Source organism: Hydra vulgaris, chromosome 15, assembly GCF_038396675.1.
Source record: "Hydra vulgaris chromosome 15, alternate assembly HydraT2T_AEP".
In the NCBI taxonomy this organism is placed as follows: domain Eukaryota; kingdom Metazoa; phylum Cnidaria; class Hydrozoa; order Anthoathecata; family Hydridae; genus Hydra; species Hydra vulgaris.
The window spans coordinates 8,306,663-8,325,688 of NC_088934.1; the positions used below are offsets into that span (position 1 = coordinate 8,306,663).

Sequence of the window (19,026 nt, forward strand, 5' to 3'; positions counted from 1 at the left end):
CAACAGTATATTAAGTTATTATTAAGTACATATATTTTATTATAGTGGAATAAATTAATGTTTAATGATTAGTGTTTTTTTATTTTTTATTTGTCTAATTGTTAAATTTATAGAAAATTATGTTATTTATATTTTAGAGAAATGTTTCCCAAGCTGTAGATGAGTTTACATTTTATAGGCTTGTTCAGTACTTTGCAATTGTTTTGTTTGAGTGAGTTAGTTTTTTTTTAAATTGTTTTGTTTGAACTTGCTTTTCTTTAATACTTTAAAAAATTCTTAAAAGCTTGTTTGTTCTTAAATATTTTTTCGGTTTATGATATATAAAATGTTTATTTTAAGATGTTTTTGTTTTTAAATTAAGATGTAACATGGCTGATGACTTTGGTCCTGCAACTTCTGTAATGAACATGTCTTTTACATATCACTTCACATCAGTTATGATTCCAGGTTCAGATTTTTAATTTCATAGTAAAAAAAAATAATATCTTTTAATTTCATAGTAAAACAAGTTAATATCTTCTACTTTGGTCCATTTTTTATAGCGCTAATTCTCTACAATAATTTTATAGTATCATTCTATACATAGTTGTACTATGTTTTTGTAGCACTGTTGTTATCAACAATGTTTGTATAGCATCAATGCTATGCAATATTGCATCATATAATGCATCATGCAACATTTTATAGCATCACTGTTGTACAAGTCTTTCTTTATTAATGGTATTCAAAAGAAGTTTGTTTGAAGTGATGGGAAGTTAGTTTTAGTTTAAGTAACTTTTTAAGCATGACAAATTAGACAACTTTTTAGTCTAACTAAAATTAATTAGTCTAAATAAAAATGTGAATAATCTACAACATCAATATTTCACACACAGTTTGTTGAAGCAGTTTGAATACTGTTTTATTGTTTTAAGTTTTTGTTGTTTAAAATAAAATTTTGGTTTTTAAGACTTTTTAAATTTTAAATTAGATTTATTTATGTAGTAACTCTACATAGAAAGATGTTTGCTACTGCTGATCATTTGGTTGTTGTGGTAACCTTTAAAAAAACATAATTCTATTGAATACTAACTATTATTCTTTATAGATTATTCTCTAAATATTTATTGCTTTTGAAAACTAAATAATTTGAAAATTTGTAGAATGTCTGAACATGCGTATTAGTTTGCATAAAATTGGATTATATTTTTTCTCTGAATATTTAAATACATGTTAAAGGCTTACACTGAAGGGTGGTAATATTGGGGGTGTGACACTTCCTCCCTTATCCTTATTACCAATTTTTATCTTCGTCATCAGCAAATTTGAATCTTATTTTAATTAGTCAGCAAATCAGCAGGAACTGAAGGGGTTTTTTTATATTCAGCAAATTTGAATTGGCAAATTAAAGCATTAATACAGCAAAAATTTGCTATAAAAACATTGTTTAAAAGTTTCTGTAATTTTTATTTTCTCATATCTTTTAAATAAAGCTATTAAACTGGTTTGCAAACTGAAGAAAACTAGTAATTCTGATATAAAGAAGATCTCTAAATTCTTTATGATTCATTTTGACAGTTTTTGACTTTATTTGAAATTTATTTGACAGTAAGACTTTATTTGAAATTAATCAGGGAAAAGACTGAAAAATAAAATATCAGTTGTGCTCATAAACATTAAAGGGGAGTCGCATCTTTTAAGAATACCTGCCTTGCAATCTTTTTCAAGTGAAGAGTACCTTTTAATACTTGAAATACTTGAACAGCATATCAAAAGTACATAGACTTTGATACAACTTTGAGCAACACTACTTTTAAAATTTTTTGTGAAGGATGATAATGTTGATCAGATATTAAGAGACTGGTTGTAACTTCCACCCTAAATATTGTTACTCCTTATCAAAACTTTAAGATTTTCAAAAGCTCACCATAATATTAATGTTAACTGTAGACAAAGTAAAATAAATAATCTTATAATCTCATTAATCTTCAAAAGCTCATCATATTAATCTTATAATGTCATTAATCTTCAAAAGCTCACCATAATATTAATGTTAACTGTAGACAAAGTAAAATAAATAATCTTATAATATCATTAATCTTCAAAAGCTCACCATATTAATCTTATAATCTCATTAATCTTCAAAAGCTCACCATAATAATAATGTTAACTGTAGACAAAGTAAAATAAAGAGTTTTCAACTGAAAAAATAGAAACAGTACAGACTAATATACCTAAAAAGAAATTATTATTAATTAAATGTTTAATTGTAAATTATTTGTTAATGGTGTTTGTAAATTGTAAAATCCTTATTTTGTTCAATACATTTCTTTTGATGAATTTATATATATATATATATATATATATATATATATATATTAGGGTGTCCCAAAAAAAAAAAAAAAAGCTCTCCACTGATTTCCATTCCATGTGACCTAAATAAGTACTAAAAAAAATTTGTCGGTTTTATTTTGAAAGGAAGTGCTAGATGTAAAATCTGAGTTTTACTGTTTTAATGTTAAGCTAGCTTAACATTAATAGAAAACACATTTTAGAAAATTAAAACAAACAATTAGATGCGTATAAATCATTTCCAATTGTTTTCTACTATTTAACTTGATAGATTATATTTATAAATATGAAAATACAAAAAAAAATACATGAAAACTAATATTTATTAGCGAATTTATTGTGGTGAAACATTTCTCAAAAAATACAACTTTTTGAACAGTTCCCAAGCTCCTTTTTAGTCATAGTCTTAGTCAAGTTTTTCTAGACTTTTTAACTACAAAAAGTACATTTTGAAGGTGATCTTCATCTCTAGTAGCTGAAAGAAAACCTTTAATGAGCTTAATGTTTCTTTCTGCACCATCATTTACAACAGATATGTTTTTGATCCATGCAATAAAATCTAGCAACTGAGGATGGTTAAAAACATCTATAGTATTAAGACTATTATTAAGCCATTCTTTTATACTTGCTCTTGATATTTTAAAATGTTTGAAGAGAAGGTAGCTTTGTTCGGAAATCAACTCAGGTAGCTCTGTGGTCTCTCCAATTTGTACATTTGATGGTTTGCAACACTGAAATTCATTTGGCTCTTCTAACTCAATCAGAGCTAACAGCATTCTTAGCTTTGTTTCAGAAGGAACTTCTTTTAAGTACTACGTATGGCGTCCCATGCTGAGAAGTAAAGCATTTCCAATATTCTTACTAACTTTTTTCAATGCATAGGCTGTCTGGATAGCTTTTAAATCATTGTAGGGAGCCAGAAATCCTAAAAAACTTTTTAAAAACCATGGAACATAGCAAATTGCAATGAACAAACTTGCATCCTTCAACTGCAGCACTTCTTTTTCTGTCAAGATATTACTGATATCTTTAGTCATATAAAGAGTCCGGATGTAGATTGCATCTGCTAAAAACCTTGCCTCATGGCAGGCGCCAGGTTGATGGAACTTAAAATCTTGTACTTCAACTCCAAGGAAGGAGGCAAGTTTACAAACTATACCATAATCATTCCTTGAAAACACTATATCAGTAGTTGCATTAGTCAAAAATGTCTTAGCTTCCTCTGCAACAGTGCGAAGAACAGAGCCAATCTTCAGATCATCTCTTTGCCAGTCCAATTTACATAAATTTTTCACTTCATTCACTTTCTCACTGATTTCAGACCACTTGTTTTTTAGCTTGACATAAAGAGCTCTTCTTGGACCTTTAGTTTTCTCACCAGTAAGGGCAGCCATATAGTGAGATACATGTACTTCATATATGTGTCTCCTACACATTATCCACAAAATTGGTAATTTCAAAATATCTGTAAGAATTTGGACTGCTCCATTTACTCCGCCTGTATTGCTTGCAGTTGTATCACAGCATATACCAATGATCTGCTCTGTACATCCGTAATATTCTAAAAGATTGTGCATTTGTTCTGCTTGGTCAACTCCCTTTGAAGAGGGACATTGAACAACACCTAAAAGATGGTCTTCCATGGTATCGTCATCCGGGGAACTCACTGAGACTGCAAGTCGCTCAATTTTTTGGATAATGTTAAGCCCAGTGGTAATTTGTTCCAACAGTTTGGTATCAAAATAAAGAATAAGCCGTTGGCCTTTAAGATGATTAGATATTGAAATCCACTCCGAGTCTCCTTCAAGTTCTACATATTTGAACTTTTTTCTATGAAGTGTGCTTCTTGAAAGCGGTATATCATTAATTTCTATACCTCCAGCTTTAATTACTTCACTTAAAATTGCCAGATGAGGTCGTACACCAACATTGAACCTTGTTGCTGGAACAGCAGTACATTCAATGAGCTTTTCAACATTCACTGCTAGATTTATCGTATCTCCAGAATTGTACCTAGGTATCATTTTATAATATTTTTCTACCTATTTATAATTATATACTTTTCAATAAAACAGCTTTAGCTTGTGAAAATTACAACTATGTTATTAAAGTAATACTATACCTGCGTTTCCGACCGTTACCCAGGAAATCATCTTCCTCGCTGATTTCACAGTCCTCATTTGACTTTTCTTCCTCACTGCTGAATTGAATCTCTTCTGTCATGGAGTCATGTGATAACAAAACATCATTGATACCTTTTAAGTTTTTCTGTCTCTCTAATTCTTTCTCTCTCAACTTATCTAGCTTGTTCTTTCTCCTGTTTGCATCCAGTACTCTTCTACTGTAGTCTTCATCAACTTTTGTTTCCATATATCCTTTCCTATGTAACTTCTGGTCTTCGTAAAAACTAAGAAAAATTTAAATCTATTAGGCCATTTATAAATAAATTAATAATTGTTCTAGTTTTTCTTGGAAGATGACCAAACCATGTAAAGAGTTAAACGTAAATATTTTAAAGGAAATAATATGCTATTACTTAAGTTACTTTTAATTGGAAAAAAAATCTCACTACTAAAAAAAGTGTTATTTAATGAACTTACTTTATATCTTCCAGCTTGGCATCATCTGTTCTCAATCTATCAGCAAGAATATCTTTTTTAAAATTCTTAGTCGAGATGTCAAAAAGCTGATAGGATTCTGTGAGAAAATCTTTCTCTAACTTTGATTGCTTATCAAGACTGCTGTTCCAGTTTAGAGAAGACAATTTAATCAATTTCTTGTATTTTAAATTAAGTTTAATGATTTTAGTCTTTATATTGTACCCACAAATCACAAATTTCTTGCCAAACCCAGCATTATCCCAAATTTTTTTAATCCTAGATACCAAGCAAGAACTATCAGGATCTGTACAAACATCATTTTCACAAACAAGATCCTTGGATTTCGATTTCAATTTGCAACCAACATTAGTAGAAGTGGGTTTGTATTTAACTTGTGACTCGCGAAGGATAAATTGATAGTATCTAAGAATATCACCATTAGATGGAAGCTGTCTCTGAGGTAACTCCTTCAGTGGGTACTTCAATAGGTAAATATACCTCAACCTTTCTGTATTTTTCTGTTTTATCTTATTCTGTCCTATCATCTTCTTTTTTTTAGCTGTTCTACCCATTTTTATATGAATTTCGAAATAATCAGTTTTTTAACTAAATTTATACTAAATGTTACACTTGCATCAAAAATCTATGAAGTCGTTATTCCCTCTCGTATAATATTTTATCTAAGTTTACCGTTACGGCTTTTATAACCGTTTACACGAGAATTTCTTCGTGCACAAATTAGAGTTCCTTCGTGCACAAATAATTCCATTTAGAAATTTTTTCCTTCAAAAAATTTTCTCAATGGAGTTATTTGTGAACCAATCCATGGGGAATTATACGAACTAATAATATTGTCCAGAGGGAAAAATATCAATCTCTAACAATGTTCATAGGGAATGATCCTATTCTTTAATAGTATCCTATGGGAATTATTTGTGTACTAATTATTACATCATATTAAAACATATTGAAATACTAGATAGCGCTGTTTTTTAGTAAATACACATAAGTGTACAAAACCGTAAAACTCAGAATTTACATCTATCACTTCTAGTCATTAAAAAATTAAAAAAAAGATTTTGGTAGCTATTTAGGACCTATAGAATGGGGATCAGTTGAGAGCACATTGAATTTTTAAAAAAAGTGTGTTTTTGGGACACCCTAATATATATATATATATAAAATAGCAAAGTTTCATACTTAAATATATACTTAGGTATAAGTGTATACTTTAATGCACCATTTTAATTTTACACTTATACTAAATTATTTAGGGTTTGCAGTGATTGTACATATATTGATAGTTTTTTGGGGTTTCAAAAGATAAGCATAATTTAAATAATAGCTTTAAACTTTTAAGTTTCAAATATTTTAAATTAATTTTTTATTAGGTTTTATTTAATATTTTATTAGGTGTTTATATTTTTGCATAGGTCGGTTCGGCCAACCTTCCAAGCAATATGTTTATGAATATCTAAAAGATCAGTCTATCTGGTATGGTTTTATAAATTATAGGTTCATTTTTCTTGATCAACTAATTGAGTAAGGTATAATAGATGAACAGAATTGGAAAGGAAAATTAGTTCCAGAGTACTTTATTAAAAATATTTAGTTATCCAAACTCCAACCCAAACCTTGCCCTCACTCAAATCTTATTGATAATTTTATTTTTTAATATTAGTTCAATGATATTAAAAAAAGGTTTGTTTTTTTCTATTGGGTACAAAGTTATTCACAATATAACTCAAAGATAACTTTGAGTAGCAATATTTTTTTATGAATATTAGCAGTTAGCTAATTTCTGGTACTGACAGTAACAGTAAAATATCGCTGGTATACTGGCAAAAAACATTAACTCAAAAATCCCTGTTTAAAGAAATCAATCATTTAAGTTTTTTTAACCTGAATAAAATACCCATTTTATGACTTAACATTAAATGTATTTTTAAAATCAGAGAAAAGATAATGTTTCATTTGACTTATTTGAGTGTATTTTGCTAGTTTGTAGAGCGTTGTAAACTTTACAATACTGCATCATTAAGTCAAAGCTGCCAATTTTTGACTTAACGTCTTTTGCCAGTATACCCATGATATGTATTATAGTTAAAACTAATTTAAGTAGCATACATGCTATATATCTCCAGTTTATCTATTTAGCACTCTTTTAAGTATACAAAATTATACATGATAACACAAAAGTATTTACAAGTATACATGCACACACACGCACAGGCTAGATTCAAGTAATATGAGCATCAAAGTAATATGAGCAACTGGGTAATATAAGCATCTAGGTAATATGAGCATATAGGTAATATCCCAACTAATTAAACTTTTTGTTTTGTTTAAATATTATATGGTGATAATAAAAAACAATACATTCAGCATAATTTTATACATAGTAAATAACAGCTCTCATCTAATTAAAACGCTGTTCAATTTTTGTGTTGTTAAAATACAGGGTGGGGCAAAGGAATTTACTTATTTTAGTTAATAGTTCTGAAGCAATGACTGCTGTTGAGAGTACTGATGAGGGTGGGGGTAATGCCATCTGAGCAGGCATATCTTGTTTCAGTTGCATCATGAAGTGGATGAAGGTGCTACATGCATTTACTGTTGAGACATACTTTTGTAATAGTCATTCCATTATCGCTACACAGCGTGCATTTCATGCTCGCTTCAACATTGCACCCTTGTGGCTGTGTTCCTAGCTATTTCAATTATATTTGATTGAATTGACTATATTTTAATCAATTGAATTGACTATATTTTAAAATATAGCCAATTCAATTGTTTTATGGGTAAATAACTTCAGAGAAACTGGTGATGTGAAAAAGAAAAAACTGGACTTCCATCAACAGTGAAATCACCTAAAAATATTGACATGGTAAGGCAATCTGTGTTGCACTCTCCTAAGTATTCTGCACGTAAACATGCAGCTGCTGTTGGAATGTCTGCTCGTTTAATCAGACAAATCCTTTATGAAGAACTAAATTCCATCCCTACAAATTGGCAGTGGTACAGGATCTGAGCCCTCATAATTTTGCTGCTTGTGAAAATGATCATGAGACGCTAGTCAACTTTCCTCAGGATGCCATAGTTTTCTTTACTGATGAGGCCTACTTCCAACTTTAGGGATGTTTTAATAAACAGAACATGCGTTATTGGAGCCCAAATAACCCCAGACAGCTTCATCAACATACCTTACACTCAGAACATGTTACTGTTTGGTGCGTGATATCGCAAGTTGGAATAAATGGTAAATGATTTTTTAGAAGATAACAACCAGTCAGTCACTATGACTTCAGAACAATATGTCAATATGGTTCAAGAATTTTTTTTGCCAGCACTTGAAGAAGTGGGTGTGGGAGCAGTGTTGTTCCAGCGAAACGGTGCCACGTCATGAGTGTCAATGAATGTTTTGCAGGAACACTCTCCAGGGTGACTCATCTCCTCAAGAGGCAATTTGGATTACCTGGCTTGTTTGCCTGATTTAACCCCCTGCGACTTCTTCCTGTGGGGTTACCTCAAGTCATTGGTCTATAACGATCGCCCTAATACCTTTAATGAATTGAAGTACAACATTCGTCACATTGTTGCCAACATACTCATGGATATGCTGCAGAGAGTTCAAAATAACTTTCAAAATTGACTGAGACAGTGCATTGAATGTAATGGCTGCTATTTGCCTGACACAATTTTTAAAACTAAATAAACATGAATTTCCAATGCTATTCCATATGTTGTTTTAAGAATATAAATTACATTTGTACATATTTTGTTTTTATTGAGTTAGTTCCACTGCCCCACCCTGTATTATCATTACACATAAAAAAATTTGTGGCGCAAAGTTTTGATGTCAAAATATAGATATTTATTTTTTCCATAAAGAAAAAGTTAGGTAGAAATCTGTTTCATTTTTGTTTGAAGAACAATGTATAGGAACAATTGTTTTTATTTAAAGACACCATTTTTATGTAATAAAAGCACGCTCAAACTACCCTGTGTTTTTTATTGAAATTACTTAGTTTAAAGTCTAAAATTGCAATAGTTTTAATTACTTTTGGATAGAAGCAATATATAGTAAAAGTTTTTATATTGTAACAATACTAAATATTGTTTTGTAGTTTATTATCAAAAAGGTGCATTTTTATCATGTAAAAATTTAAGTTAATAAAATTGAATAAATAACAAATTAACTTTTTTTTTGTTTCAATTATAATAGCATTTTAATTAACATTTGATATTTCAATCATAAGTTTTGTTACTAACAAATCATCATTCTCCACAAATTAGCTCTAATTATCAGGTTTGTATTTCTTTACTTAATTTTATTTTCATGGTCTAATTTAAAGTGTTCATACTCTCAAATTTCTGGTCTGGGTAATACAAGCACTTTCACTACTTTTTTTAAAATATCTGCGTTTTTAAGAAAAAATAATTGTGTGCCCAAAAATTGTTAAAAATTGTTTATTCCTACATCATAATTTTTTTTTAAATCTTTTTTTTTTTGCTTAACGTGCTTATTGTACACTAAACTACTTGGTCCCATAAATTAAAGTTTGTACAATTATTGCTCCACTGTTTGTGGTTGTTTTTTTTCATTTGGTATAGGAGAAAGTTTTTTTTCATTTGGTGAAAGAAAAAGAGAGAAAGGTGAAAATGAGGTATGAAAAACAATTTTTTTTTTGTTGGCACCTAGTTTGGAGTGAAAAGAAGAGGAAAAGTATAAGCAAACTCAAACTTAGTTGTGTTAGACTTCAAAACAATCCAATAACTCTTGGAAAAAATCAAACAGCTCTACAGATTGGAAAATAAATGCAATTTAAACTTGATTTAGATTGCATTTGTTTCCCAGTCTGTAGAGCTGTTTGTTGCCAGCTGTTATACATTTCAAAAATAACATTATCTTGAAATTCAATTGATCCATAAAAATAAAAGAATGAATTTTATTTTTGCTGCAATTAATGAAAAGTAATTTTTGCTTACCGTTTTTGCTGCTTTGGGACAGCAAAATGTTGTCCAACATTGATATATCAAAAGAAAATATGGATCGCATAGGAAATTTTTATCAAATCTGAACAAGACTTTTGTCAGCAAGGCACATGAAACATTTTTAAAGCACCTCTAGTTTGTCTTTGAACACCTGGTTGAGATGCCCTTTTAGAAAATAGTGTCAACAATCAAAGAAAAGATGGTACAAATTAAGGGTTAAAGTAATAGCCTTACTATCTTTTAGTTTCTTATTGTTTATATTGTATATTTTATATTATTTAAAACGAGAAACATAGGCTTTTATTCTTTCAATATTTTTGGATAAAGAGCTTTGTTAAAATTTATTTTATTGTATTATCAGAAAAAGAAAAAAAAAACGTCTGAGGGGTTGGAAAAAGTAAAAAAATTATTAAAAAATTAAATTATTAAATCCGTAAAACTGCTTATAAATTTAAAGGAACAAGAAATAACTTCTAAAGATAAAAAGAATTTTTTTTTTTTTTTTTTTGTTAATTCGCCTCCCCAAGGCCCAGAAGGCCACTACAGACGAGGAGGCAACTTAATTGTGGTTATAACCCTCTCTCAACTCTATAACTCCAAAACACGAAACTTGACGAACAAGACTGCTGCGCAGAGAAACAAGTTGAGCGCGGTACTACCAGGGATGTGGGTTGTTTTTTTTTGCATATACTAATTGGCTTTACTTCCCCAAAGTTGATAAGAGTATCTGAACAGTTGAAATTGGAGGATTTGGTGACAGTAAGGTCAACATCTTTCTTTGATCTTTCTTTTGCCTTATGGAAGGAGGAAAAGTTTCATACATCTGATGTATAAAACTTTCCCCTTATTGAAAGAGGAAAGTTTCATACATCAAAAATCCATTTAATTTCTGATTCAGTCTTCAAGAAATTTTTTGAACTAAGTGCACACAAATTTTAATCTAAGCATTGAAATCAAAAAAGAAAAAGAAAAAGAAAAATATATATATATATAAAAAATTGAAAAATTAAATAAATTAATGGGAACTATGGCTTTCCAAAAATGCATAAAATTCTGACCATAGTATAAATTTCAGTATCAATTATTGGTACTTATAATTATCAAAATGTTAAGGTTTATGCATGACAGTAGAGGAGAGATTATTTTATTTCAAACAAGTTTCTCACATATATAGGTTGTTGTAAAGATCATCACATACATGGGTTGTCATAGAGATCATCACATTATGGGTTCTCGTGGAGATCATCACATACACAGGTTGTCATCGAGATCATTACATACATGAGTTTTCATAGAGGTTTCTGTCAAAAGTTGTAAATTATTTGTGTGCTTATATTTTGTTAAAGTTATAGTGTTTGCTATAAGTTTTTTGCAAAAGTTATGATGATTTGAACACAGAAACAAAAATATCTTCAAAAATTGTCCCTGGTTAACCCCTGATTTGCCTTTTACATGATAACCATTTATAATTAGGTTTTCAATTTATAATTGGATTTAAAATTTCTTCAAAATATATTTAGTTGCTTAAAACGTTGCTTAAGGTTTAGAATCTCATCATTTTTAGAATTTTTTACAGTTTTAAAAAACAAATGTTTTTAACCCTTTTATTTGTCTAATGTCAATCTACTGGAATGAGTGTCTAATGTCAATCTACTGGAACGAGTGATTTAAAAAAACCTTAAAAAGACATAAAAAATAAAAATTTCTGTATATTACAAATAGATTGATATCAATATAAATACATTAGTGTTTATCAACATTTCTTTATGAATTTTTAATACCGAGTTTGAAAGTACTGAGTTTGGTGGGGCTTTATCTGTTAGTTAACAAGGACCTTTATTGGTCAACTTCTTTTGGTTAGCAATTTTTTTTTGGAATTTTAAGATTGAGTTAAATTGAAAATTGAAACAACATTGTATTAAAAAAAAATCTTTCTCAAAAGTCTTTTTTTTTGGGAAATACTCTTATTAATTTAATACTTTACTTTCAATTTTTATTATTTTTTTAAATAAAGGAAATCACCGAGATTTTGGAATGCTGCTTTTCTGCATGCCATACATGATGATCGAATGAAGCGGACAAATGGTTTAATGTAAGTCTGTTTGTGTGCACTGCAATATATTAAATTTAAATAGGTGGCCTAAAAATGAACTAAACTAATTAGGGAGTCTGAAGTATGCATATCCAATGAGTACAATATGCGTCTCAGGAAATCTAAAAAGGATATTAAAACATACACGTTTTAGATGTGTTAAACACTACTTTTATAAAGTTATTTCAATCTTAATGAATTTTATTTGTCTTTTCAAACTCTTGAATTCTAGTCATATTGTAGTTAAATTATCATGATTATCATAATTAATTAAATTATTATTAAATTGCATTAAATTAGTTATATTATTGTGAATATATTTTGAAACAAAGAAGTTATTTTATATAATTTTTTTAGTTAACTAGTTAACATCAATTTAGTCGAAAGTAAAATTCTTTTAATAACTTTATAGAGTTAATGTGGTCTATTGATTGATCAGAAGTATGATAAAAATAGAGTTTACAATATCTTTTTTTTCCAAACCAATACAAAAATAAATTAAGATTTTCTGCCTCAAAGTAAATTTGCTTTTGTTTTGGTAATGAATGCAAAAGCTTTTAATGTAAAGACATTTTTTTGTTTTGTGAGAAAATTAGAAATTTTTAAAAATATTTTGCGCTCAGGATTGCAAATATTGATAGCCACATTCTTGCGAATGTTTGCAGCTGCGCTTTTTAGTTTGGCTATCAACATCCTAGGTGAAGTTAGTTAAAGTTCAAAGTTTGTAATCCTGTGCTTTTTAATCCCGCAATTTTGGAATTAAATTTACTTAGACAGGGATCCTAAGCTTGAAGACAGGATTTTTAAATACCTGTTCTTCGCACATTATTAGAGTAAAATTTAAAGAAAAATAATATCATAACATATTTAAAAATAAGTTATGAAAAACTATTTGCTAAATTATATGGAATTCATTGCTTATATAACATTATACATGGAGTTTTAATAAATATACACATATGTAATTACTTTTGATTATTTAAAAAAAAAAAAGTTTTGAGGAAGCAGGAAACATCCAAAAACAAACAAGTTTCATCACCCAAATGGCATTTTATTTTTTAAAAAAGTATGTTTGAATTCTATATTTCTAGGCTTTAAAAATATCAGACGGTCTTAGCAAAAGATCACTATTTGTTTATTCATTTTCAAAAAACAGATTTTCTGACAGTACCTCACATAGAATTGAAACCTAGGTAAATGTTCTTTTTTATAGCTTTATTTAGTTCATTGAAAATACTCAAATGTACTAACAAATACTTTCAAGAGAAAAAGAAATACAGATGGAAATTTTTTATTTTGTAAGAAATTTTTTTTAAAACAGCAGAATTATTTTGTCATTTCCATGTAAGAAACCATTTTAATTTTGAAAGTTTAAATGCAAATAAATTAAATGCAAGGTTTAAATTAAATCTAAAACTACAGAGTAGTCACTAACAGATAATTTTTATTTGAGATAAATTAAATACTGAATTAACTTAAAATTAAAACTTGTAGAAATAAGTAGAAATGAGTTTAGAAGCTTTTTTTTTATTTCAGTTAATATTGGTTTTATTAATAATTTTCAGTTAAAGAGTTAGAAGAGGGTTTATGGTTTTTCAATTATTTTTTTCAACCATTTTTCAATTTATTTTTCAAGTAAATATTTTAATCTTTAGTGTTCTAGAGATGATATGTGATTTTGCTTTTTTGTTGAAACATTATTTTATATTTGTTACTGATTTTTGGCAGTTAGCATATAAAATAAAAGTGTGTGACTTTGCAAAATTAAAATAAAAGTGTGTGACTTTGCAAAATTAAAATAAAAGTGTGTGACTTTGCAAAACTGACTGAATAATAATTTTATAATTGGCATTACTGGTTTTTTAGCTTTAATGTGTTGCTAAAGATGACTTTTGTAAGACCTAAATTTACATCTCTGGAAATATTTGATCCTGGGTTTCAGTTAGTAAAAGTTACACTTTGTCATCCACTTACATCTTATGTTTAAGAGCTCCTTAATAAGATGAGCTTCTGATGAGAGCTGGATTTAACTTTTTCAATACCAGTAATATTTTTTGTGCTTGTGGCCAATATGTGGCTGATTTACAATTGTGTAATGAAGCTAAATCAGGCCAAAATATATATATTTCATTGATGTTCCCGAATAAATGGTATTAACTGTTAAATGATTATGCAATTAAATGATTATACAGTTTTAATTACATGATTATACAGTTGTTGTGGTACATTTCTTTGTTGATAGCTATTTTAGTTAGTCTGGTGTGGATTACTCACACCTTTTGGTGAAATACCAACCCTTCTTCTTATGTTTTGATTTGTTGTAATGTTTGACCTTCAATGATGGTCTGTTGATGCACCAGGTTTCCATTAACAATTAAATCAGAATATTTATAATTTACATTTAGATATATTTACAATTTTTTAATAAAAGTTTTTATTGAAGAGTTATAAGTTACTGTATGGTTTTTTTGTTCATTTATAGCATGAAATTGACTTGACTCACTTAAAGCATAAAATTTACTTAACTCATAACATAAAATTGACTTTTTGAATGGTTTTGTGTAAACAATAAACCAATTTGTTTGATTTTTTTATGAACTCTTTACTCATTAATTAAACATATTTGAAATTCGAGGCCTCTTTTTTAAAGTGTAAGTTAGAAGTATTTCTTTTTGACACTCAAGTGGTTTTCCTAAATCTTGTGATAGGATATGCCAGCAAATAGTTGATCTGGTACAACCTATGGCTAAAAATTGGATTTTGCTGTGAATCAATTGTGGGGTAGGATATTTTTTCACAAAAATTTCATACCCCACAATTTATTTCTTAAAGCAAGAAATATATTTCTTGTTTTAAGAAATAAATTTCTTAAACTATAGACAATGGATTTACAATTTTGCTGTGTAATTTCTTAGAAAAAATTAATATTAATACACAAATACTTAAGGTAGTACTATCTATTAAAAAAGAAAAATAATTACTATAATAACTATGGACAATATTTAACTGCTTAAATAAACAGTTGTTAACTGATTAAGTGTGTACTAAATAACTGATTAAATAGACAGTTGTTAACTAATTTTTGTCAATTAGTGGTATTTTGACTTTGTGAATAAAATATTTAAAATCAAACAATTGTTAAATGTTTAAAATCAAACAAGTATTTTCATTATATTTATGATTGTTTGTCATATTTTTATTATTACTTGGTCTTTTTTATATTACTTAGTCTTTGTTTAAATAAGTTTAAAAAAAAATTCTCCCCACAGCCCATGGTGGGCCGTTTAGAAGGGAAAGAGATAAAGTCACATCCGTTTTACTGTATCTGTTCTAACATGCTCCGCAAACTTTTATTTGTCTAGTTTTTTCCCGCCCACTTCAACCCTTTGGAACTCTCTCCCATCTTCATGTTTTCCTGACTCATACAACTTACAATGTCAGAAGATCTAAAACATCGTCAGGAGATCTGAAACATCATCAGAATCTTTATTGCAGACTCTGTTGTCTATCAAAGAATAGAGTTATAGAGCAAGGAAATGATTGACAGAACACACCTATCCAAAAATGGTCCCAACCTCAATTTTGATAACCAAAAAAATGACCGATGGGGCATTAATCTGCAAGGTCTCAGGTATCACCAGATGTAAAAATTAAAATCTAATCTCTATAGCCAAAAGAGAAAAACACATTTAAAGTTTATAGCACTTTGTGCTACTGATCGCAGTTGGAGCCCTGTTGTAAATCTGTTTTTGTTTTTTTTTTACTTTTGGATTATGGAGTTTTTAAAAAATATCAAAAACTCTTTACATATATGTGCTGGCTATAACCTGATAAAAAATCAGCTCTTTAACACTTGTGGTTTGTGCACATGGACCTAAAGTATAGGGTATGGCACTAAAAGCCTCTTTAAAAAGAGACAACGGATGCTTTACATTTTTATTATCGACTATGGAAGTTTCAAAACTTAATAGAATGAAGCCTTGACATGTGTCTTTCAGGCAAAAAAATATAAGCAAGATATCTTTTATCTGTGCAAAGATATAGCTCTCAAAGTAGGAATCTCGCCTTTGAAAAAACGACCAAAATATAGCAGCTTTTTGTGGTTTGTATGTTTTTTAAAGATTTAAAGTTACATCAAATAAGTACTTCAGTAACAATATCATGTGACTAATGGATATGGGATTCTATGGTTGTTCGACTTCACATTTGTGTGTACTTTGTCTGCAAAAAGAGTGCTTTTTTTGTCCGAGTTTAAATGAAATATGGGGCAGAAAATACATAGTTAGAGGCATTTTTACTAATTGTTCTGAATTTAAAACACATAAAAACCTCTTTATATTTTAGTTGTTAAACCCACAGGTTTGCTTTGTTGTTTTTGTTTAAAATGATTGACCAAATATTAGATATAATAAAAACTTTTTTTCATATTGTAAAAATTACTTTAGAATTGTAAATTTAAAATTAATTGGTAATTTATAAAATAGTTCCAAAATTAATGTTAGAATCAAGTTTTTTTATATAAATCAAATATGTATAACTTTGTTGTACTTTTTTTCTTTTATTGAATTATCTCCTAAAATCTTTTATTGCTTTGACCAAGTTTTTTCTACTATTTAAAATTGTGAAAACAAATGTAACTTATTTTACAGGAAAAGCCACAACATCAAAGTAGTTTCATTTAAGCAGTCAACAACCTAAACAACTAAAAATAATTTTTACCAACACAAGCTTGTACTGAAGTTATTTTTCAAAGATCAGTTTTTAAACCACTGAAATACCATATAAAAGAAAAACTCATCTAGATTGTCGGCAATCTGTATGCTTCTTTTGTTTTTCAAAATGTGACAGGCATATTTCTGATTTCATCAAGGAAAGAATACTAGTTATTTTTCCTGGAAATTCCATTGATTTTAAGGATGATAGAGTTCCTTTAGGGATATGCAATTCCTGCAGAACAATAGTACAAAAGCATGGCAAAGGAGATAAAAACTTGCTTCTTTCCAAGCTACATGACTTTAACAAAGTGATTATTAGACCACAGACCAGAGGATTTGATTCTTCTGTTTGTTTACTTTTCCAGGTTGGCCAACTAAAAGGATATTCTACAAAGCTCACTTTTTCAACCAATCAAGATTTGAAAGAACCATTAAGTAGCTTTGATAAATTATGCTCAAGCTGTCTAAGTGTAGTTAGAAGAGGAATAACACATGATTGTCCACAAGCCACCAAGTTTGAAAACTTAAAGATAATGATAGCAACTGATTCCAGAACTACTGAAAAAATTGCGTCCTCTGTAATAGCTCGAAAGGTATCCTCTCCACAGGGCACAATTAGATTGAGCAGAGAAACTGGTTTAGCTTTAACTACTACCCCAGATCCCTCCAGGGCTCAGTGCATATCAAGAACTTCTCTAACTACTTTGTACATGGTTCATGTATAAATCAATACTGGTCTTTCAAATAAATAGATGCAAGAACTGGCTGTAACATTAAACAAGACTACAAATTCAAAAATTGTTGAAGCAAAATTTAGGGAAAATTTTACAATGGCTGGTTGAAAGGTTGAAAGTTTATTTAAAGTTTCCAAAATCTTACTTACAAGGCCATCAACAAAAACTGATTATTCGGCAAAGGTTGTTCACTGCAAGAGTTCAGGGATTTTCATAACTCAATTCTCAGAGTTAGAGCAATTCACCACCTCTCATCAAACTAGGAATTGATGGTGAAGAATCTTTCCTCAAGTTCAGCTTGAGTGTTATCTCTAATGGTAGATGTCAAAATGTCAAAACAAGTTCAGCCTCAAATGACAAAAGCTTACTGATTGTAAAACATGGAAAGAAACAAGTGCCAAGCATCAGCTACTTGTTGCTGTTGTTAAAAATGTTTCAGAAGCTTATGAAAATGTCAAAAAAAATTTAAGTTTATTTGGGAAAATTGATGTGCCTTTCTTTATTGCATGTGACATGAAACAGCCAATATAAGCCAATATAATCTGTGGCATTCAGTCTCACTCAAGCAAACACCCTTGCTGTTGGTGTGATGTTAAATCTAGTGACCTCAAAGAATAGGGAACTCCAAACAAACTTCAGATCCATTAGGATGCAATACAAAGCATTTACTGAGAAAGACAATGGAAAAATATGCGCAAATAATTTTCATAATGTTGTTCATAACCCATTGTTTGACCAAGAAGGTGTCAAATAAGTTATTGAGTTTATTCCCCCAATGGAACTTTATCTTCTCCTTGGAATTGTAAATCATCTTTACAAATTAATTCTTAAGATATGGCCTAAAGGTAAAGATTGGCCATTACTTTTCAAATTGAAATTACAACCTTATCATGGTGGAGAGTTTGTTGGGAATGATTGTCATAAGCTTTTGAAGAATATGGATGTTTTGCAAAGAATTGTTGAAAGAGAAAAGGCAGACCATATGCTTGGTTTTGTGAAAACATTTCAACATTTTAAGAGTGTTGTTAACTCCTGTTTTGGAAGGACAATAGATAGTGCATATGTTCAACATATAAAAGTCTTTAAGAACTCATATCTTCAACTCCCAGTTTCAGTCACCCCAAAAGCCCATGCAGTGTTCTACCATGTTCCTGAATATACTGCTCTAAAGGGTAAGGCATTTTTAGTGAGCAATCAACAGAAGCCTTGCATTTAATCTTCAGTGCTCAATGGGCTAGGTACAAAAGAAACCCTGATCACCTTGGTTATGGAGGCCAGTTACTGAAATGTGTTATTGACTATAACAGTAAGCATCTTTAAATTCGATTTTTTAAATAATTCACTTTTTTTAAGCAGTCAAACAGTGATTTCTAGAATGAAATTCTAGAATAACATTTTGACTGCTTAAAATAATATTTGTTGATAAGAAATATTCTTATCAACATAATGTTATCAACAATGTTGATAAGATATTTCTTATCAAGAAATACTTGAAATAACATTTGTTGATGAGAAACATTCTTGTCTGAAATTTTTGTTTATGTTATAAACTATATTAA

General features: G+C 29.1%; 1 protein-coding gene across 1 annotated transcript in view; it reads left to right on the forward strand.

Moving 5' to 3' along the window:
* Positions 1 to 19,026, forward strand: part of LOC136071976 (uncharacterized protein KIAA0513-like) — a 79,983-nt gene that overhangs the window by 31,314 nt on the left and 29,643 nt on the right. Inside the window, exons 5-8 of the mRNA XM_065818731.1 lie at positions 138 to 211; positions 362 to 447; positions 6,365 to 6,425; positions 11,941 to 12,018. Coding sequence (XP_065674803.1) covers positions 138 to 211; positions 362 to 447; positions 6,365 to 6,425; positions 11,941 to 12,018 — 299 coding nt within the window. The remainder of the gene's footprint in view (positions 1 to 137; positions 212 to 361; positions 448 to 6,364; positions 6,426 to 11,940; positions 12,019 to 19,026) is intronic.